At 41.8% G+C, this 21,644-nt stretch overlaps 1 protein-coding gene across 4 annotated transcripts in view; it reads right to left on the bottom strand.

Annotated features, from left to right (window-relative positions):
* Positions 1–21,644, bottom strand: part of LOC143927811 (inter-alpha-trypsin inhibitor heavy chain H3-like) — a 227,823-nt gene that overhangs the window by 84,600 nt on the left and 121,579 nt on the right. For all 4 annotated transcript variants that reach the window (XM_077452193.1, XM_077452195.1, XM_077452196.1 and 1 more), the window contains 2 exons: positions 12,072–12,253; positions 11,752–11,937 (listed from right to left, as the gene is read on the bottom strand). In XM_077452193.1, the coding sequence (XP_077308319.1) occupies positions 11,752–11,937; positions 12,072–12,253 (368 nt within the window). The remainder of the gene's footprint in view (positions 1–11,751; positions 11,938–12,071; positions 12,254–21,644) is intronic.

Raw genomic sequence — 21,644 nt, 5'->3', positions numbered from 1 at the left:
CCGATCAGTTGGCTTAAAGTGATTTTTCAATACTAGCCCATCATTTACTTTGGTGATCTCTAGGTCAAGAAACACCAACCGTTCTTGGCTAATATTCCACGATAACTGGATGTTTTTGTCGTTAACATTCATAGTACTGACAAATTCATCCAATCCTCGCCGATCACCATCCCATATTAAAATGAGATCATCAATGAATCTATTGTAGCAGATTAATTCCTTGGGGCGATTCCGAAAAACAACTTCCTCCTCCCAGTGGGCCATAAATAAATTGGCCACACTGGGAGCAAACTTAGCCCCCATGGCAACCCCCCTTACTTGTAAATAAAACTGATGATTGAACCAAAAATAATTCCTAGATAAACAGAAATTCAAGCATTTGAGAATATATTTTTTATGACACTCCGATAGATCGGAGTAAGTGGACATAGCCCACTGAACTGAGGCTCGCGCATCACTGTGTCCTATAATAGTATACAGTGAGCCGACATCGGCAGTCGCAAGAAAACAGGAGGCAGTGATATCCAATGACTCAAGAGTTTGAATAATGTGTTTAGTGTCTTTAAGGAATGCTTTGGTTTTAAATACCAGGGGTTGTAGAAAAGTGTCAATGTACTGACCCACTCTAGAGGAGATAGAGTCAATACCGTTAACAATAGGCCTGCCAGGCGGATTAACACAGTCCTTATGGATTTTTGGCAGGCTGTATATAATGGGGGTACGGCAAAATAATGGGTCAAGATAAGATCCCTCTTTTTTATTGAGAATATTTTTATGTTTCCCTTCTTCTATTAGCCAATGTAATTCATCCTTATACTGTAACATAGGATCTTTGTTCAAGATATGATATGTGTCAGTATCACTGACAAGTTTATTCATTTCGGACATATAATTAGTTCTATTCAAGATCACCAATCCCCCCCCTTTATCCGCGGGGCGTATGACTATGTCATCCCTGCTCCTAAGGGATTCAATTCCCAATTTAATAAACTGGGGGTCCTTTACTTTGCGTACTTTAAGATTGTCTAGATCATTTATAACAACATTCTTAAAAACCTCCAAAAACTTGTTATCGGTGTTTAGGGGGTTAAACGTGGATTTATTACGGAGATTTGAGTGATGATCCTCAAATATTTTCACCTGTCTAGCAGGGTTGGATAGAAAATATTTTTTCATGTTCAAATTCCTAACAAACTTTTGGATGTTAACATATGTATGGAATTTACTAAAATTCCTAACCGGAGCGAATTTTAGACCCCTATCTAAAACTTTTAACTCATTATCGCTTAATGGACATCCACTTAAGTTGTATATGCCTGCCCCTATTGGGGTTTTTGTTTTTTGAATTCTCCTGCCCCCTCTCCTTCCTCTCTCTCTTTTCTTTTTCGGACCTGATTGCCCGACTGGGGGGTTCCGTACGGTTGCTGTCTCCACCACTCCTGATGGATAGGTGGAGGTGCAAATGGTGGATGGATGGGCTGGTGGATAGGGGGCTGCACATAAGGGCCCCTTCCGGGTCCACTCTGTGCACCCAAAAAATCCCCTCCCTCACCGGCTCCTCCATATTGTAATGGTGCATACCTATTAGACACAGGTAGAGTGTATCTCGGTTGACCACCATAAGGAACCCTCTGATGGGAACCATAATCAGACTGATACCCACCCTGTCTGCTAGGAGAATGGTAACCATAATAGTATTGAGACTCATTAACAGGGCCTGCCCTGGAGTCAGAATTCCTGTCACGGTTACCATTACCTCTACCTCTTTTCTTTCCGTAATTATTACGGGGTCCCCTATTATAAGTACCTCCCCTCGGTGCACTACTCCTAGTATTAACGGGATCTGGCACCAGATTTTCCGGAATAAAGGGGCCTAAGGAACCAAGTGGTGGTATAGGGGCCATAGCATCAACCTCAATAGGAGTATCATGGTGGATATCTCCCTCGGTTTGATTCATTTTTTGCCATTTAAAGACATTACCCCCATTGAAGTCATCTGAGTCTCTTATGAACTTTTTCTTTTTCTTATTTTGGACCTCAAAGTCCCACTTTGCCATTTTGTCCTTTAGTTCAACAGAGAGTCTAATGAAATCAGGAGTGTCTTTAAATGATTCAATGGAATGTTTAATCTCATTGATCTGACTATCTAGAATGGTCATTTTTCTTTGTTTACGTTTCAGCAAAAATTCCATTAATTCTAGACCTTTATTAAGAAAAAAGTTTTCCCATTCCAACATGGAATCCCTATCCAGGAGTCCATCGTTAGGAGGAACGTCCCATCTTAAACGACGTGGTATTAGTCTAGCTGAAATATATTGCTTATATATATATATATATATATATATATATTAAGCGATAATGAGTTAAAAGTTTTAGATAGGGGTCTAAAATTCGCTCCGGTTAGGAATTTTAGTAAATTCCATACATATGTTAACATCCAAAAGTTTGTTAGGAATTTGAACATGAAAAAATATTTTCTATCCAACCCTGCTAGACAGGTGAAAATATTTGAGGATCATCACTCAAATCTCCGTAATAAATCCACGTTTAACCCCCTAAACACCGATAACAAGTTTTTGGAGGTTTTTAAGAATGTTGTTATAAATGATCTAGACAATCTTAAAGTACGCAAAGTAAAGGACCCCCAGTTTATTAAATTGGGAATTGAATCCCTTAGGAGCAGGGATGACATAGTCATACGCCCCGCGGATAAAGGGGGGGGATTGGTGATCTTGAATAGAACTAATTATATGTCCGAAATGAATAAACTTGTCAGTGATACTGACACATATCATATCTTGAACAAAGATCCTATGTTACAGTATAAGGATGAATTACATTGGCTAATAGAAGAAGGGAAACATAAAAATATTCTCAATAAAAAAGAGGGATCTTATCTTGACCCATTATTTTGCCGTACCCCCATTATATACAGCCTGCCAAAAATCCATAAGGACTGTGTTAATCCGCCTGGCAGGCCTATTGTTAACGGTATTGACTCTATCTCCTCTAGAGTGGGTCAGTACATTGACACTTTTCTACAACCCCTGGTATTTAAAACCAAAGCATTCCTTAAAGACACTAAACACATTATTCAAACTCTTGAGTCATTGGATATCACTGCCTCCTGTTTTCTTGCGACTGCCGATGTCGGCTCACTGTATACTATTATAGGACACAGTGATGCGCGAGCCTCAGTTCAGTGGGCTATGTCCACTTACTCCGATCTATCGGAGTGTCATAAAAAATATATTCTCAAATGCTTGAATTTCTGTTTATCTAGGAATTATTTTTGGTTCAATCATCAGTTTTATTTACAAGTAAGGGGGGTTGCCATGGGGGCTAAGTTTGCTCCCAGTGTGGCCAATTTATTTATGGCCCACTGGGAGGAGGAAGTTGTTTTTCGGAATCGCCCCAAGGAATTAATCTGCTACAATAGATTCATTGATGATCTCATTTTAATATGGGATGGTGATCGGCGAGGATTGGATGAATTTGTCAGTACTATGAATGTTAACGACAAAAACATCCAGTTATCGTGGAATATTAGCCAAGAACGGTTGGTGTTTCTTGACCTAGAGATCACCAAAGTAAATGATGGGCTAGTATTGAAAAATCACTTTAAGCCAACTGATCGGAATTCGTACATTCCCCTGGGGAGTTGCCACCATAAGTCTTGGTTGTGCAATATCCCCAGGGGACAGTACGTTAGACTAAGGCGTAATTGTTCCTATATGGATGATTTTGTGGATCAGGCCCACACATTGTCCTCTAGGTTCCGGGAAAAGGGTTATGATCCATCTACTCTTGAACATGAAATATCTAGGGTTCAGCAGATGGATAGGTCCCTTCTGATTAAAGATAAGGCAAAAGAATCAGGTGTGGAAGGGGTTAAATTTCGAATGGTCCTTGATTATAACGTACAGTATAAAAAATTTGAAAAAGTTGTGGCCAAAAACTGGTTTATACTGAAACAAGATCGAGTGCTGGGTCCATTGTTACCCGCACGTCCTTCTTTCATATATAAAAAGGCTCCATCATTGCGTGACCAAATAGCACCGAGTGTTATTGATCCCCCTGTACAAACTGAAAGCAGGCTTTTCTCTTTTCTATCCGGCTTTTATGCGTGTGGTAGATGTACGGCATGTAGGCACTCTAGATGCAATATGAAAAGGAGAAAATCCTTCATAGCCACTAGTAATAATAAGGAATACAAGATCGATAAACTTATCACTTGTTCCACTATAGGGGTGGTATATATGTTACAATGTGGATGTGGTCTCCAATATATCGGTAGAACCTCCAGACCCCTACATGTGAGATTGGGTGAACACGTAAATAATATTAAAAAGGGCCTGAAGACTCATAATGTGTCTCGCCATTTTAAATTGGTGCATTCCCAGAATCCCAGGAGTTTGAGCTTTTGGGGGATTGAGAAGGTCACCAAGCATTGGCGTGGAGGTAACTTCATACGCCAATTAAGCAAACGCGAATCCTATTGGATCCATGAAACACGGGTTCTTGCCCCGGGCGGTTTAAATGTGGAATTTGATTTAAATTGTTTCATTTCGGACAGATAATTGTTTTACTTTATAGTATCTGATTTTTTAATTATTCATTGTGATATTTTTTTATTTATATTTATTTTTTGTATATATTTTTTGATTTTTTCCTTACATGTATGGTGTATGTTTAAGTTTAATTATAGTTATGTTTGTTTGTTTATTCTTCATGTATGGATCAGTGTAGCTTTCTGATGACGTCAGCGACATTTGCGGGTATATTCGTTAGTTCTTATCATTGGTCATGCGACCTACCGGGAGATTCGCTTAAGGCTTTCTGCTGTCCGTTTGGGCAACGTCTCATTCGTTTCTCTGCATGTTTTATGCGAGAACTCTTAGTGGGTGATTTTCTGTTGCCAATCAGCGGACTTGACGTGCGCTTCTCTCTGGTGTTGATTTTAATTTTGTTTTAAATATGTTTTTTTTGGCGCTCATAAAGTTTTCTATATGCCCTTTCCTCTCCCCCTGTGTATGGAGCGATCACAGATGTATGTTCCGGTGTCACGCTAGTAGCGGCACTTGCCTTGCGCATAACTCCGCCGTTTATTGGTTTAAATTTAGTGTGTTGGTATAAAGCGGCCGTCCGACGTCATTCCGTCACCGCTGATGAAGTCCCGCCCACTCCCTGGGACGCAACGCGTACGGACCACGTGACTCGCGTCGTGACGTCATCCGCCGGCTGACACACTGATCCATGCATGTTATTTCCTGCTTTGCACTCGGCACTGGAGATCAGTGCCTAGAAATGTGAGTGGAAATTTGTTTTTATTTATTTATTTTAATAAATCGTTATCAAACGGAGAGCACTAGATCTGCTTGTTCTTTTTCATATATGACATTTTCCTGACCTGATGACATTGAGGAGATTCTATCTGGAAATACTTCCGTTTGGTTTGCTGTAGCCTTATACTTCACCCTTGATGGGAACATGTGTTTTTGACCTATCTGATTTATCAGGGGTCCATTCGATGAGGTGAGAGTCCAACTAGTTCATTGGTGAAGGGATCACATCGTCACTGGATATATTGATTAAAGACACACTGCACAAGTGGACTCTTTTTGATCTTTCCTGATCACTGTATATTGTATCATTCACTAATATGGACTTTTATTTATGCATTTAGCATTTCACTGTAAAGAGTTTTATGTATTTGCGCTGTACTGAGATATTTTATTTTGATATGTGGGATTTGGTAATTTGACCTACAGTATTCTAGCTGCATTTTTTCTATCTATATTTACTTTTACGGTTTCAATTGTTTTAGCGCTGGTTGATTTTTTCACTATATTTTTTGCACCAATTTACTACAATTTCAGCAGCTAATATGGATGTATTTCAATATTTGGAAAATAGAGAGGTTAAATTAAGTGATGTTTTTTCACGTACCCCTATTTCTGAACAAACCCCGGATGTGGTTTTGGCCTTTAGAAAACTTGGTCATGTTTTTGAGAAAAAGGTTAAAGCTTGGTGGGATATTGTCTCTTTCCAGCAATATATTTCAGCTAGACTAATACCACGTCGTTTAAGATGGGACGTTCCTCCTAACGATGGACTCCTGGATAGGGATTCCATGTTGGAATGGGAAAACTTTTTTCTTAATAAAGGTCTAGAATTAATGGAATTTTTGCTGAAACGTAAACAAAGAAAAATGACCATTCTAGATAGTCAGATCAATGAGATTAAACATTCCATTGAATCATTTAAAGACACTCCTGATTTCATTAGACTCTCTGTTGAACTAAAGGACAAAATGGCAAAGTGGGACTTTGAGGTCCAAAATAAGAAAAAGAAAAAGTTCATAAGAGACTCAGATGACTTCAATGGGGGTAATGTCTTTAAATGGCAAAAAATGAATCAAACCGAGGGAGATATCCACCATGATACTCCTATTGAGGTTGATGCTATGGCCCCTATACCACCACTTGGTTCCTTAGGCCCCTTTATTCCGGAAAATCTGGTGCCAGATCCCGTTAATACTAGGAGTAGTGCACCGAGGGGAGGTACTTATAATAGGGGACCCCGTAATAATTACGGAAAGAAAAGAGGTAGAGGTAATGGTAACCGTGACAGGAATTCTGACTCCAGGGCAGGCCCTGTTAATGAGTCTCAATACTATTATGGTTACCATTCTCCTAGCAGACAGGGTGGGTATCAGTCTGATTATGGTTCCCATCAGAGGGTTCCTTATGGTGGTCAACCGAGATACACTCTACCTGTGTCTAATAGGTATGCACCATTACAATATGGAGGAGCCGGTGAGGGAGGGGATTTTTTGGGTGCACAGAGTGGACCCGGAAGGGGCCCTTATGTGCAGCCCCCTATCCACCAGCCCATCCATCCACCATTTGCACCTCCACCTATCCATCAGGAGTGGTGGAGACAGCAACCGTACGGAACCCCCCAGTCGGGCAATCAGGTCCGAAAAAGAAAAGAGAGAGAGGAAGGAGAGGGGGCAGGAGAATTCAAAAAACAAAAACCCCAATAGGGGCAGGCATATACAACTTAAGTGGATGTCCATTAAGCGATAATGAGTTAAAAGTTTTAGATAGGGGTCTAAAATTCGCTCCGGTTAGGAATTTTAGTAAATTCCATACATATGTTAACATCCAAAAGTTTGTTAGGAATTTGAACATGAAAAAATATTTTCTATCCAACCCTGCTAGACAGGTGAAAATATTTGAGGATCATCACTCAAATCTCCGTAATAAATCCACGTTTAACCCCCTAAACACCGATAACAAGTTTTTGGAGGTTTTTAAGAATGTTGTTATAAATGATCTAGACAATCTTAAAGTACGCAAAGTAAAGGACCCCCAGTTTATTAAATTGGGAATTGAATCCCTTAGGAGCAGGGATGACATAGTCATACGCCCCGCGGATAAAGGGGGGGGATTGGTGATCTTGAATAGAACTAATTATATGTCCGAAATGAATAAACTTGTCAGTGATACTGACACATATCATATCTTGAACAAAGATCCTATGTTACAGTATAAGGATGAATTACATTGGCTAATAGAAGAAGGGAAACATAAAAATATTCTCAATAAAAAAGAGGGATCTTATCTTGACCCATTATTTTGCCGTACCCCCATTATATACAGCCTGCCAAAAATCCATAAGGACTGTGTTAATCCGCCTGGCAGGCCTATTGTTAACGGTATTGACTCTATCTCCTCTAGAGTGGGTCAGTACATTGACACTTTTCTACAACCCCTGGTATTTAAAACCAAAGCATTCCTTAAAGACACTAAACACATTATTCAAACTCTTGAGTCATTGGATATCACTGCCTCCTGTTTTCTTGCGACTGCCGATGTCGGCTCACTGTATACTATTATAGGACACAGTGATGCGCGAGCCTCAGTTCAGTGGGCTATGTCCACTTACTCCGATCTATCGGAGTGTCATAAAAAATATATTCTCAAATGCTTGAATTTCTGTTTATCTAGGAATTATTTTTGGTTCAATCATCAGTTTTATTTACAAGTAAGGGGGGTTGCCATGGGGGCTAAGTTTGCTCCCAGTGTGGCCAATTTATTTATGGCCCACTGGGAGGAGGAAGTTGTTTTTCGGAATCGCCCCAAGGAATTAATCTGCTACAATAGATTCATTGATGATCTCATTTTAATATGGGATGGTGATCGGCGAGGATTGGATGAATTTGTCAGTACTATGAATGTTAACGACAAAAACATCCAGTTATCGTGGAATATTAGCCAAGAACGGTTGGTGTTTCTTGACCTAGAGATCACCAAAGTAAATGATGGGCTAGTATTGAAAAATCACTTTAAGCCAACTGATCGGAATTCGTACATTCCCCTGGGGAGTTGCCACCATAAGTCTTGGTTGTGCAATATCCCCAGGGGACAGTACGTTAGACTAAGGCGTAATTGTTCCTATATGGATGATTTTGTGGATCAGGCCCACACATTGTCCTCTAGGTTCCGGGAAAAGGGTTATGATCCATCTACTCTTGAACATGAAATATCTAGGGTTCAGCAGATGGATAGGTCCCTTCTGATTAAAGATAAGGCAAAAGAATCAGGTGTGGAAGGGGTTAAATTTCGAATGGTCCTTGATTATAACGTACAGTATAAAAAATTTGAAAAAGTTGTGGCCAAAAACTGGTTTATACTGAAACAAGATCGAGTGCTGGGTCCATTGTTACCCGCACGTCCTTCTTTCATATATAAAAAGGCTCCATCATTGCGTGACCAAATAGCACCGAGTGTTATTGATCCCCCTGTACAAACTGAAAGCAGGCTTTTCTCTTTTCTATCCGGCTTTTATGCGTGTGGTAGATGTACGGCATGTAGGCACTCTAGATGCAATATGAAAAGGAGAAAATCCTTCATAGCCACTAGTAATAATAAGGAATACAAGATCGATAAACTTATCACTTGTTCCACTATAGGGGTGGTATATATGTTACAATGTGGATGTGGTCTCCAATATATCGGTAGAACCTCCAGACCCCTACATGTGAGATTGGGTGAACACGTAAATAATATTAAAAAGGGCCTGAAGACTCATAATGTGTCTCGCCATTTTAAATTGGTGCATTCCCAGAATCCCAGGAGTTTGAGCTTTTGGGGGATTGAGAAGGTCACCAAGCATTGGCGTGGAGGTAACTTCATACGCCAATTAAGCAAACGCGAATCCTATTGGATCCATGAAACACGGGTTCTTGCCCCGGGCGGTTTAAATGTGGAATTTGATTTAAATTGTTTCATTTCGGACAGATAATTGTTTTACTTTATAGTATCTGATTTTTTAATTATTCATTGTGATATTTTTTTATTTATATTTATTTTTTGTATATATTTTTTGATTTTTTCCTTACATGTATGGTGTATGTTTAAGTTTAATTATAGTTATGTTTGTTTGTTTATTCTTCATGTATGGATCAGTGTAGCTTTCTGATGACGTCAGCGACATTTGCGGGTATATTCGTTAGTTCTTATCATTGGTCATGCGACCTACCGGGAGATTCGCTTAAGGCTTTCTGCTGTCCGTTTGGGCAACGTCTCATTCGTTTCTCTGCATGTTTTATGCGAGAACTCTTAGTGGGTGATTTTCTGTTGCCAATCAGCGGACTTGACGTGCGCTTCTCTCTGGTGTTGATTTTAATTTTGTTTTAAATATGTTTTTTTTGGCGCTCATAAAGTTTTCTATATGCCCTTTCCTCTCCCCCTGTGTATGGAGCGATCACAGATGTATGTTCCGGTGTCACGCTAGTAGCGGCACTTGCCTTGCGCATAACTCCGCCGTTTATTGGTTTAAATTTAGTGTGTTGGTATAAAGCGGCCGTCCGACGTCATTCCGTCACCGCTGATGAAGTCCCGCCCACTCCCTGGGACGCAACGCGTACGGACCACGTGACTCGCGTCGTGACGTCATCCGCCGGCTGACACACTGATCCATGCATGTTATTTCCTGCTTTGCACTCGGCACTGGAGATCAGTGCCTAGAAATGTGAGTGGAAATTTGTTTTTATTTATTTATTTTAATAAATCGTTATCAAACGGAGAGCACTAGATCTGCTTGTTCTTTTTCATATATGACATTTTCCTGACCTGATGACATTGAGGAGATTCTATCTGGAAATACTTCCGTTTGGTTTGCTGTAGCCTTATACTTCACCCTTGATGGGAACATGTGTTTTTGACCTATCTGATTTATCAGGGGTCCATTCGATGAGGTGAGAGTCCAACTAGTTCATTGGTGAAGGGATCACATCGTCACTGGATATATTGATTAAAGACACACTGCACAAGTGGACTCTTTTTGATCTTTCCTGATCACTGTATATTGTATCATTCACTAATATGGACTTTTATTTATGCATTTAGCATTTCACTGTAAAGAGTTTTATGTATTTGCGCTGTACTGAGATATTTTATTTTGATATGTGGGATTTGGTAATTTGACCTACAGTATTCTAGCTGCATTTTTTCTATCTATATTTACTTTTACGGTTTCAATTGTTTTAGCGCTGGTTGATTTTTTCACTATATTGTTCACCAGTCAAGCCCTGATGAAGGGGACACTTAGACCCCCGAAACACTTTGCCTACTTTTTGAATTGTGCCCCTGACCTTTAATGGAATAAAATTATACCTGAACCTCCTAGGAGTGGTGTGGCATTTTAACTCTTTTTACTTCATTCTTTTTGTCAGTTTGTGAAATGCCTTACAATGTAAAAACACAAATATTATTTGACATGCACTGGAAACAATATTAGTGCAGGTACAGAAAGGGTTTAGGACCGATAAAAAAGACAATTTAAATTAACTAGCATAGCATCATATCCCTACCAAAATGAACAGAAAGGAAAAGACCAAAAAACTGGGACTTTTTAGGTGCTAATCATCAAATGAAAAATAAATATTAAATACATGAACAAAAATTAAGTTGTATCTTTAACAAACCTTCTGAAGAAGCAGACCAACCTGTTGAATCCAAACATTGTATTATGGGATGTTGCACAATCATGTACTTGTGTTAAATCTATGTTATTCTGGGGGTGTACTTGTCAGCAATGTCCCTAATAATGCACTACTGAGCTCTTTTATAATTGTATACTTGGCTTTTTGGGCAAAAAATAAAATATTTGTTAAAGATAAAGCTTATTTATTGTTGTTCGTTTATTCACTATTTATTTTTATTTGATGATTAGCACCTGAAAAGTCCCACTCCTGTTGTTTTTTCCTTTCTGAAATAACTAATATTGTTGAACCTGGCCAATGTCGGCGTGTGCATTGCAGATCTGGTGACATGGATAGCTAAAAACAAGGTGTTTATGTTGCAGTGCAGATCTCATTGGTGCCATGCATGATGGGGAGAGGGATGCATGTGTTGCTCTACAGATATCGTTGGTGACATGGAAAATGGGGTTTGAGGAGTACATACTGGTGAGTTAACTATGTGTACCGCTGTGCAGATCTCATTGCTAATATTGATGATGGGGGGATAATTACATGTGCTAGAGTACAGATTCCATTGGTGAAATGGTTGATTTACTAAAACTGAAAGGAGCCAAATCTAGTACAGCTCTGCATAGAAACTATAGAAAACTTCAAATTATTTTTCAAAGCTTAGTGGTAGCATGGAATGGATTGGCTTAGTCTACAATAATATGCTTTCTTAGACATGGCACTTTTAACAGGACAGCATTTATACATACCCCTTCTGCCTGTATATCCACAGAGAAGAAGTTCAAATCATTATCGATTATTCGTCCTGCAACCACAATTTCACTGCCATCAAAGTAATGGTTGAAGCTGTTCTGGGTAACGTTTGCAATGGTATTCTCAGGATATTGCATTTTAATATCAACCAATGTTGGGTTTGCAATTTCTGTATAAAATCCCTATTATGCAAGTAAAGAAACATTTATTTTATGTATGTATTTTATTTTGTGAAATATAACAAGCCTAAAATATATGCAGTGTAAAAGGCATTTTGAGAATCAAACTGTGGATAGAGCTCCATGGAAAAACTAACCTGCATCTGCACGGTTGCATCTGAATCCTCATAAATTCGACGGGCAATGCCTGAATTTTCCAATGCCATCTTCTCAAGAAATCCATAATCAACCCCATAACCAAAGCCAAGACAGTATAGGGTATATCCATTTTTGTTAGCTTTCCTTACATTTTCTTGAATTTTTTCTGGTTCTGTCTCACCTAGTAGAGGAAAAACAACAATCATATCAGTGATATTTTAGGGATACATATTATACAATAAAATATGATCAAAAATAAAATCAAATTGTTTCAGTGTTTCACTAATATGCAGAATAATGTGATCACCATTATGAGCTATCAGGATTTTTAGAAATAATAAAAGGCCACAACAAAATATTTTAACTTCAGTCTGGGAAGTGGGAGCTGGGATAAAGCATCATACTGTATATAACGTAATTCTGTTACCTTGATCCACATTTTTGGCAAGGTAATGTATTTATTATGGTTGTAGTGGTAGGTTCATTACATTGCCAAGCTGACCAGCACTCTTAATGAACAAAGATACAGCTTGCACGGGGGACCCCCCCCCCTCCCCCTTTTTTCTTCTCACAGACTTGTTCAAGGCAAGACAGCCCACTCTGCCCTTTCATCTAGTTTTCCATAGGCAGAGGTGAGTGGGCCAATCAAGGGAGGACTGGAAGAGATGCAAAGAACTTTGTGAGGTGCAGAGAACTCTTGAAGATGGGGTTCCCAGCACAGACTGCTTAATTGAAATGAACACACAAAGAACTACACATTCCAAGAAGCACTGCTCCATGGGAGAAGTTTAACCACATAGAAGGGGCAGAGCTACCACGAGGCAGGAAAGAGTCTGGACGTGTTGACAGGAGGCGGCGGGCTTTGACCAGGGGGGACACATCTGCCACAGCAAGGAAGTTGGCGGCAGACATATGGGATCAAAAGAGGACTCTGCATGCATTCCTAGACATCCCGATCTGTGTGCGAGGCCCTGTGAAGAGGTGTCAATCGGGCACTTGCAGGGACCAGCACCACAGTAATTTCACCTGCGGCCTTTGGACACAGGAGTTGGTGAGTGGGTTTTCGCCCCCATCCTTAATAAGCCAAAACTCTGATTTATCCTTGCTGCCCTGCCTCAATTATTAACATGGAACCGTGATGCTGTTACACTCTGTCTGGCAGTGAAAATACTTGTCTACTACACCATAGGATTACAATGCTAGTTGCTGTCAAGCCTTTTGGATGTACTATGTTCACCTCATTTAAAGAGATCAACAAGTGAACCACCGTAAAGTAGCACAAGATCTTAAGGGCCCTAACTGAGTTTAGGACACTACTCAATTACAGGTGGATCCACATTGGTGGTTGATTCGTTGCACTGGGTCAGGTTTTGAAGGTAAGCTCGCCTGCTGGGATTGTGATGCTGGATGAGGAAGGGAGAGGATTGACAGACAAAGATAAAGTCGTTCTTTTACCCTCCTTCTGCCTGGACTCATATAGCCCAATTTGTTTGGGGTTGTTGGATGCCTAATTGAAGTTAACAGTACATTTCTTAACTTGCTAGTCTCATGTGTTTACCTCTGCTCTTGGGGGCCATTTCACTTAAAGGGATGCTCTAAGAGCAAGTGAAGTTGACCTTGTTGATTTTTTCCTAAAACTCTTGTCTTGTTATACCTCATACCTGCTTACTGTTTTATATTACTGTGATCATTTGTTTTGTTCTCTTTTAAGCAAGCGCACAGTAAAGATTAATTTCTGATTTCATCATAACCTGTGTCTTTTGCTGTGGTATTTACAGTACACTACTGTCAGGTGTATTGGGGGGGGGGGGGGGGGTTGAGTCTGTTCTTGGGGTTAAGAAGGCAGAGTAAAGAATCAACAATATTCAAGTGGCTCCTGCGGGGGGTAGCGCTATGTGGTCATAACTTTTTTTATAATTGTTTATCAACCAGGTAAATCTAAAATATTGCATACCCTGTTTTTTAGAGAGCTCGGTAGTTCAAGGTCAAATTTACACATACAACTGAATGAGCCAGAAGAGTAACTCATCCATCTTTTCTCCCTGGCATTGCGGGTGTCAGTTGGTGGATCAAAGGGATCTTAATAGACATGCACTTGATCCTCCCCCTGGTGAATGAACCAAGGATCGACATGTATTACATCACTCTCTGGATCACAGTTGTCATTCCCCCGGTAGCACTGGGGGTTGACACAGCTAATGGAGCAAGATCTGTACTTCAATATCTTCAGTGGAGTCAGGAGCGGATCCAGAGCCTAGTCTAGGGAGGGACACTGCCAGAAAATTTTTAAGGCCATTTGTCGGGGCAATGGCTGGTGTTGGCGCTTCAATCATCATGGTTGATATGGTGTCAGGATGATTAAAGCATTATTTCTATTATTACATTGTAATATACAATTAAATAGTTTAACTCACCATAATGTAGAATCAGTGGGAGCCACCAGTGTGTCACTTGCTACCGTCGCCTGCCACCAGATTCAGCTTGTCATTTGCCACTGTTGGCTGCCACCAAATGCGGATTGTCACTTGCCATGTCACTTGCCACATCCCCTGCCACAAGATGTGGATTGTCACTTGCCAATGTTGCCTGCCACAAGATGCGGATTGTCACTTGCCAGTGGCTGTGTCCCAGAGTAAGGGTGGGCAGTGAGAGATGATGTAATCTCTCTGTTGCCAATGCCTTCACAGTGATGGAGGTGTTTTGTCAGATGCTGAGCTGTGGTGATGCAGGGTGAGAGATGATGTCAGAAAGTCGCTACTCATCAGAATATGCAACCAAAGTGATGTAGCATTGCAGCTATCTTGGTACACCCCCACTTGTCAGCAGTAAGCCTAGAGTTAGAAGTCGTCAAGCAGACATCTTTATACACCCACCAGAGTTTTGCTTTTCACAGCTATTTTTAACAGCTCAGCTTATTTAGTGAAATATTTTGTGTGTATCTCACCTCTAGCAGCTGCTTAGTAATTTTTATTTTGAGAGGAGAGAACAGAATTGGGACTTTAAATGAAGCACACATCAGTAAGAGAATAAGTCAAGTGACTGCAATGAATATTTATTTTGTATAGTCCATGATAAGTCATACAAACATTTTGGGCATCAACCTCTAAAATGCTCTGGGCATACAGCCTCCATACAATGAGTCATGGACTAATATTTCACAATAATTTACAATCCAAAAAGCATTCTCATAAAACACAAAAAAAAAAAAAAACAGTATGCATGTATATACATTATTTTGCTGTGGTTGAACCCAAAATGGCCAAGATAACCATGGTAACTGAATAATAAATAAATCAATTAAAAATGTCTGAATAATAATTAATGAATCAAAAAAGATCATATGAATCTTGATTTTCCATGATTGGGGTAGATGATAATAGCTAAAAGCTCTACGCGTTTCGCGGTATTCCAACCGCTCATCAGGAGCATACATCATGGCATAATTCTACAAAATGTATGAAAAGAAAAAATGTATTTAATATATAAATTAGGTAAAAATTAGCAAAATAATTGAATAATTATAATTAAATTTGAAGGCTAGGCGTCCAACTCACGTCTGCATCAGCGGGCCAGTAAAACGGCATCAGGGTCCGCAGAAAGAGCCACAGTGCATAGCTGCCAAGCACCGAGGCAGCCTGCAGAACAGGTAACCACCAAAATGGGCACTCCCAGGGTAGGTAGAGGGTGCAGGGTCTGTGGAATTTTTATTTTATTTTTTGCATTATAGATTTACTAGACTAGCGCGGTATTCACCTCTTTTGACTTATTTAGTGAAATATAAGTTGAGTTTACTGTTAAAAATAACTGTGAAAAGCAAGACTCAGGTGGGTGTATAAAGATGACCGTGACGCAACGTCCCTTCAGTCACATATTCAGAAGGGGAGCGGCTTCCTGACAACACCTGCCTGCTCTTTCAGTCACACACCCGCCCGCAGGCATGATTGCTCACTCACCGGCCTGCTCACCAGCCTGCCCATCCACTCTCTCACCCACCGGCCTGCTCAGTCACCCGCCGACTCACCTGCTCATTATTTTCTTGGGGGGAGCAATTGTCCAGTTGCCCCCCCCCCCCAGATCCGCCCCTGAGTGGAGTGCAGGAGAGGGACAGGGAGTGGAGGAGGTTAATAGATTAGAGAACCTTAGTGAACAAACAGCATCTTAAAGGCCAAGGAACATAACAGAAAGGTAAGGGATAAAGTTGTGGAGAAGTTTAAAGCAGGGTTAGGTTATAAAAAAAATATCCCAAGCTTTGAACATCTCACGGAGCACTGTTCAATCCATCATCTGAAAATGTAAAGAGTATGACACAACTGTAAACCCACCAAGACATGGTCGTCCACCTAAACTGACAGGCCGGGCAAGGAGAGCATTAATCAGAGAAGCAGCCAAGAGGTCCATGGTAACTCTGGAGGAGCTGCAGAGATCCACAGCTCAGGTGGGAGAATCTGTCCACAGGACAACTATTAGTCCTTGTCAGAAACCATGAAATCAGGCCAAACAGAAGTACAGTTAAATCACACTTGTTTAATAGTAAAAAGAACAAACAGAGTCAAAACATAGCCAAAGTTCAACCGGAACGGATAGTCAGTCAAGTCAGAAGTCAGGGATCAATGTAGTTGAACAACAAGCAGGATCTGGAGCCAGAAGGGATGTCAGCAAAGCAAGTCTTGAACAAGATCACAGTAGATAGTTTCTGTGATGTTGACCAAGGCAAAGGCAGAGCTCCTCTGGACTGGATGGCTTAAGTAAGCAGGACTGATGAGCAGGATATCAGCTGAGTAACTGTGGAGAGATAGGAGCTAGAAATTAGCTGACAGCTAAGTGGCCAGCTCAGAGAAGGAAGGGCTGAGCCCAGCTCTGACAGTACCCCCTCCTCAATGACCCCTCCCCCTCGAGGGACCAGCAGGCTTGAGGGGAAAATGTCACAGAGGAGGACAGGGGCATGTACGTTCGAGCATGAGACCCAAGAGCGTTCCTCCAGACCTACCCTTTCCAATGCACCAGGTACTGTATGCATCCAAGGAACCTACGGGAGTCAACAATGGACTGTACTTCATACTCCTCATGGTTCTCCACCTGTGCAGGGTGAGGATGTGGCACCGAGGTGGTAAAGCACTTGCAGACCAAAGTTTTTAATAAGGAGACATGAAATACACTAGAAATACGCATATTAGAAGGAAAGTCTAATGCGTAAACCACTGGGTTAATCCTGCAAAGAATATGGAAAGGCCCAATAAACCGAGGTGCGAATTTCAGTGAGGGAAAGCGAAGTCGAAGGTTGCGAGATGACAGCCAGACCCTGTCCTCAACCTGGTAGGAAGGTGTAGGCAGGCGTCTAGTTTCAGTCATTCGTAAAATACATAATTTCGTTCCGCTATATTCGTTATGTTATGTTAATTCGTTTTCGGATCATTTTTTATTATTCATAGATTGACGATTTTCGTTATACTGAATCTCGAATCATGTTGAATTAATTTGTTATATTCACTATAATTTCTTTCGTATTATTTGAAATTCGATATTTATGTATGTGTATATATTTGTGATAATGATTCGTAGTTTGGAAAGTCGTTTGTTTATTGAATCTATTAACACACACAATGACAATATCTCTTCTCCTCTGCTCAAGTATAATAAAACACCCTTCTCACTCAGTTCTCAGGAATTCACTTTGCCAGTAATCCAACCTCCAGCACAAAATTAATCAGCTGATTGGACTGTAAGATTTACTTTGGAGTTGACCTTTTGTTTCATTAAATCTTTAACAAATTACCAAATCATGTCGAATTCATTCATTATATTCGCTATAATTTATTTAGTTAGTTGAAATTCGTTATTTTTTTATTCGGACATTCAAGTGCATCCGACTGTCCGAAAGATGCAAAATTCAGCTGAATTACAATTCGTTACAAAACGGATTGCACATGTCTAGTAACTATCATTAGCATGTCACAAAGCCTCCTGCACTTGTGCCCAGGTGGAACAAAGATCACGGAGATGCTCTGAGGAACAAACAAGTCAGACAACATGGAAGGTTGGAAACCATAATTCACCATAAACACGGACAATCGGGAAGCAGAATTCAAGGCACTGTTGTGAGCAAACTCTGCCCATGGTAATAGGTCTGACCAGTTGTGATGATGGTCACAAATATAGCAACTGTCATGGTTATGCTGTAATGTTTGTCTGTCAGCTTACCTCTCCTCCATGTGTTCACCTTTAGAGGCCAGCCACTCTCACCTGGCTGCTTAAATAATCTCTCCTCAAAGCATGTCTCAGACTCAGCCCCTATCAGGGAACTCTATATTAACCTGTGCACTGCAAGCCAGACCTGCTGATCGACTATTGTGATTTGGCTTCTGTGTGCTCATTGCTCTGTGTCCTACGTTTGATACTGTTTATTGATCTTTGCGTGTTCTTGACTATTCCTGGTTGCTTGTGACCCTGACCTTTTGGCGTGTTCTCTGTCTAATCCTGTCTGCTAGTCGCCCTGACCTTTGGCTTATCCCCTTACTATCCCTTGTTGTCCTGGATTGCTGCTTCCTCGCTGTCCTCCTGTAGCCTACTGTGAGTGTGAGCTGGGAGAACCTGGGGGCCACGACCTGGAGCCAGTTGCAGTGCAGTCCATCCTCACCACTAGAGGCTCTGGTGAACACCTGCTGGCTCTTAGACTCTGCATCCTGGGAAATCTTATGCTCTAGCTCCCAGTGGGATCTGTGTTGTTGATTTAGTAGACCTGCCTTCCTGAACCACTTAGAGTTCCATCCACAGCAGTCAACCGTAGGGTCCACTACCTTGCGGTGCACTCCTGACCCCAACAGGGTGCATCTGCCACCTGGACTTAGGTGACCTGACAGCAATGTAGGAATTGTTTCAAGGACTGATTGGCTCATTCTGCTGCCCCATTAGACTGCAAGCTGTATTCCCAACTGTGCACAAAAGGCTTTCCAGAACCGGGACACAAACTGACTACCCCTGTCTGAGACTATCACCTTGGGTAGCCCATGTAAGCGAAAGATCTCATGAGAAAAAATAGAAGCCAGTTCCTTAGAAGTGGGCAACTTCTTAAGTGGAATACAATGACACATCTTTGCGAACCGGTCAATCACCATAAGGATAACTGTGTTGCCTGGGAGTTAAGTAACTCCACAATGAAACCCTTAGACAGGTGGGTCCAGTGCCTCTCTCCATTGGGTATGGGTTGTAGGAGGCCCACTGGAAGGTTTCGTGGAGTCTTATTGTGAGCACACATGGAACAAGCAGCTAGCTGGCCACGGGTGACATCATATGTGACTCCTGACCCCCGGGGACCCCAGGAGATACGTATGACGTCACCCGCGGCCATCTTGTTGGTTTGATATCTTTGCACGCATATGCACTCGGATCTAAGTGTGGCTGAAAATAATTGCATTTCTTAATTTTTTTATTAATAAACATTCAGAGAGAATTAGATCGCTGTTTCTCTGTGTTTTTTATATGGTAGATTATTAAGCATCATTGGAAGTGGATCCAAGGACGGTATTCAGAGAGGGTGTTTTATACCTGGTGATCTGCTTACTACGGCTGTGTGACCTGTTTTAGGTCGGGTAAATTAGGTGAGAGGCCATTTTTGGTGGTGGAGGGATCATCATCACTGGATTTTCCGCTTGATTTTTCACTGCACCGTTTAGGATATATGCTGTGTTTTTATGCACATGGGACATTCTTTTATATATATTTAAATCTCATTATACTGTATATTTAATATGGATGTTTTATGAATTGCGCTGCACTATTGTGTTTTATATGTTACACGTTCAACACAGGTTATGTTATTGATTTAATCTTTGTTATATGTATGGGACAAGGTTATCACAACATACAATGTATTTTCACGCCCAGGGCCACTGGCGCCAATATTGGTTAACCAAGGGTTTCCACCAGGTATGTCAGATAAAAGTTACCTCTGCTGGCAACCACCACATCCTTCGCTCATCTGTCATTCATGCATGGACATAGGCTTGAAAACTCTGGGTGAGCTTAGCTCTCGTTCTCACCCAAAGGCAGGTGAATAGCTTCAATACTTTCAGCTACGTAATTTTTATAAAGGGTTGAATCGATTAAGTCTTTGCAGGGACCTAACACAGTTTCAGGAGTTGTGCCTTTCTGACACAAAATGTCCTCATGCATTATCTAAAATGTACAGTATTCTACTATCGCACACATTTCTGGATCGCCCTTTCTATGTCCGAGACTGGGAACGAAATTTAGGTGAAAACCTGTCTCAAGAAGATTGGGATAAGGTGTTCTTCCTCATCTTTAAAATACCTTTGTCATCTTATTCACAGGAACGCAACTATAAGATTATGGTATCGCTGGACTTCCGGCCGGATGTGATCAAGGAGGCTGCTCGTGCTCACCGCTCCGCTAATCCGAACCCCGTCCGTACCTGTAGGACTACCTCTACCCTGTCGGGACCTGTACCGCTGCACGGGGGAAGGTGTGCTGGTTGCGGGGATGCCCTCCTCGGCGGTTAAGAAGGCGGCTAAAGCGAGAGCGGACCAGAGGAACAGTCGCGCGGCCAGAGACACGGCGTCTGGCCCCGCCCACGCCATCTTGGTTTCTTCTCCGCCGCTGTCTCCGCAGAGCGCGCTGGTGACACATCCTGGGATGGCGCAGGCTCCAGAGAGGGGTGAGGATGGTGGATCTCCCGGGCTGCTGCCAGCTGTGGATACAGAAGCCATTACACGGCCGATCCTGGAGGCTATCAGCGCCAGCAGAGCGGAGCTTGTGGGGCAGATAGACCACCTCTCGTCGGAATGCAACCTGATCCGCCATGATCTAGACAAGATCCGCGGTCGCCTGACTACCATGGAATCCCGGGTGTCGACGGTGGAGGACGCATCTCGGGACCATGGCACACAACTTGCTGAGCTCAGGGACCAGGTAAGGGCCCTTCAACACAGAGCCATTGATGCTGAAGACCGGCAGAGGAGAAATAACATTAGAGTGGTGGGGCTACCTGAGGGAGCTGAAGGTGACAAGGCCGCACAGTTTGCTGAAAGTTTTTTTAAGCAACTGCTTTCCATGCCGGACATGCCCCTCACCTATGTAGTTGAAAGGGCGCATAGGGTCCCAGCTGGTCACAGGCCCCCTGGAGCGTTCCCCCGTCCCTTCCTAGTGCGCTTCCTGAACTTTAGGGACAGGGACATGATCCTAACTCAGGCCCGGAAACTGCCAGAGCTCCGCCATGACAATGCAAAAGTTATGTTGTTCCCGGACTTCCCTGCGGCTACACAGCAGAAGAGGCGATCCTTCACGGAGGTCAGGCGCAGACTACGCGACAAGGAAGTAAAGTATAGCATGCTGTACCCGAGCAAACTGAGAGTTCAATACAAGGGGGTGGTAAAGTTTTTTGAACACCCTGAAGAGGCCTGCGAATGGATGGATACAAACCTTTGAAGTTCCTGGTGAAGACAGTTTTCAGCGGCGGATGCCCGGATGTGTCGACCCTGCTACGTGCCCTGTCTCAGGGAAATCCTGATCTAATATCCTCCCTCTCGGGTGAAGGCTCTGGCCTTACGAATTTTGAT

This window comes from Lithobates pipiens, unplaced genomic scaffold (assembly GCF_037356315.1).
Source record: "Lithobates pipiens isolate NorthernLeopardFrog02 unplaced genomic scaffold, aLitPip1_a1.2 Scaffold_23, whole genome shotgun sequence".
Classification (NCBI taxonomy): Eukaryota; Metazoa; Chordata; class Amphibia; order Anura; family Ranidae; genus Lithobates; species Lithobates pipiens.
This window is presented reverse-complemented; position numbering and strand designations above follow the sequence as displayed.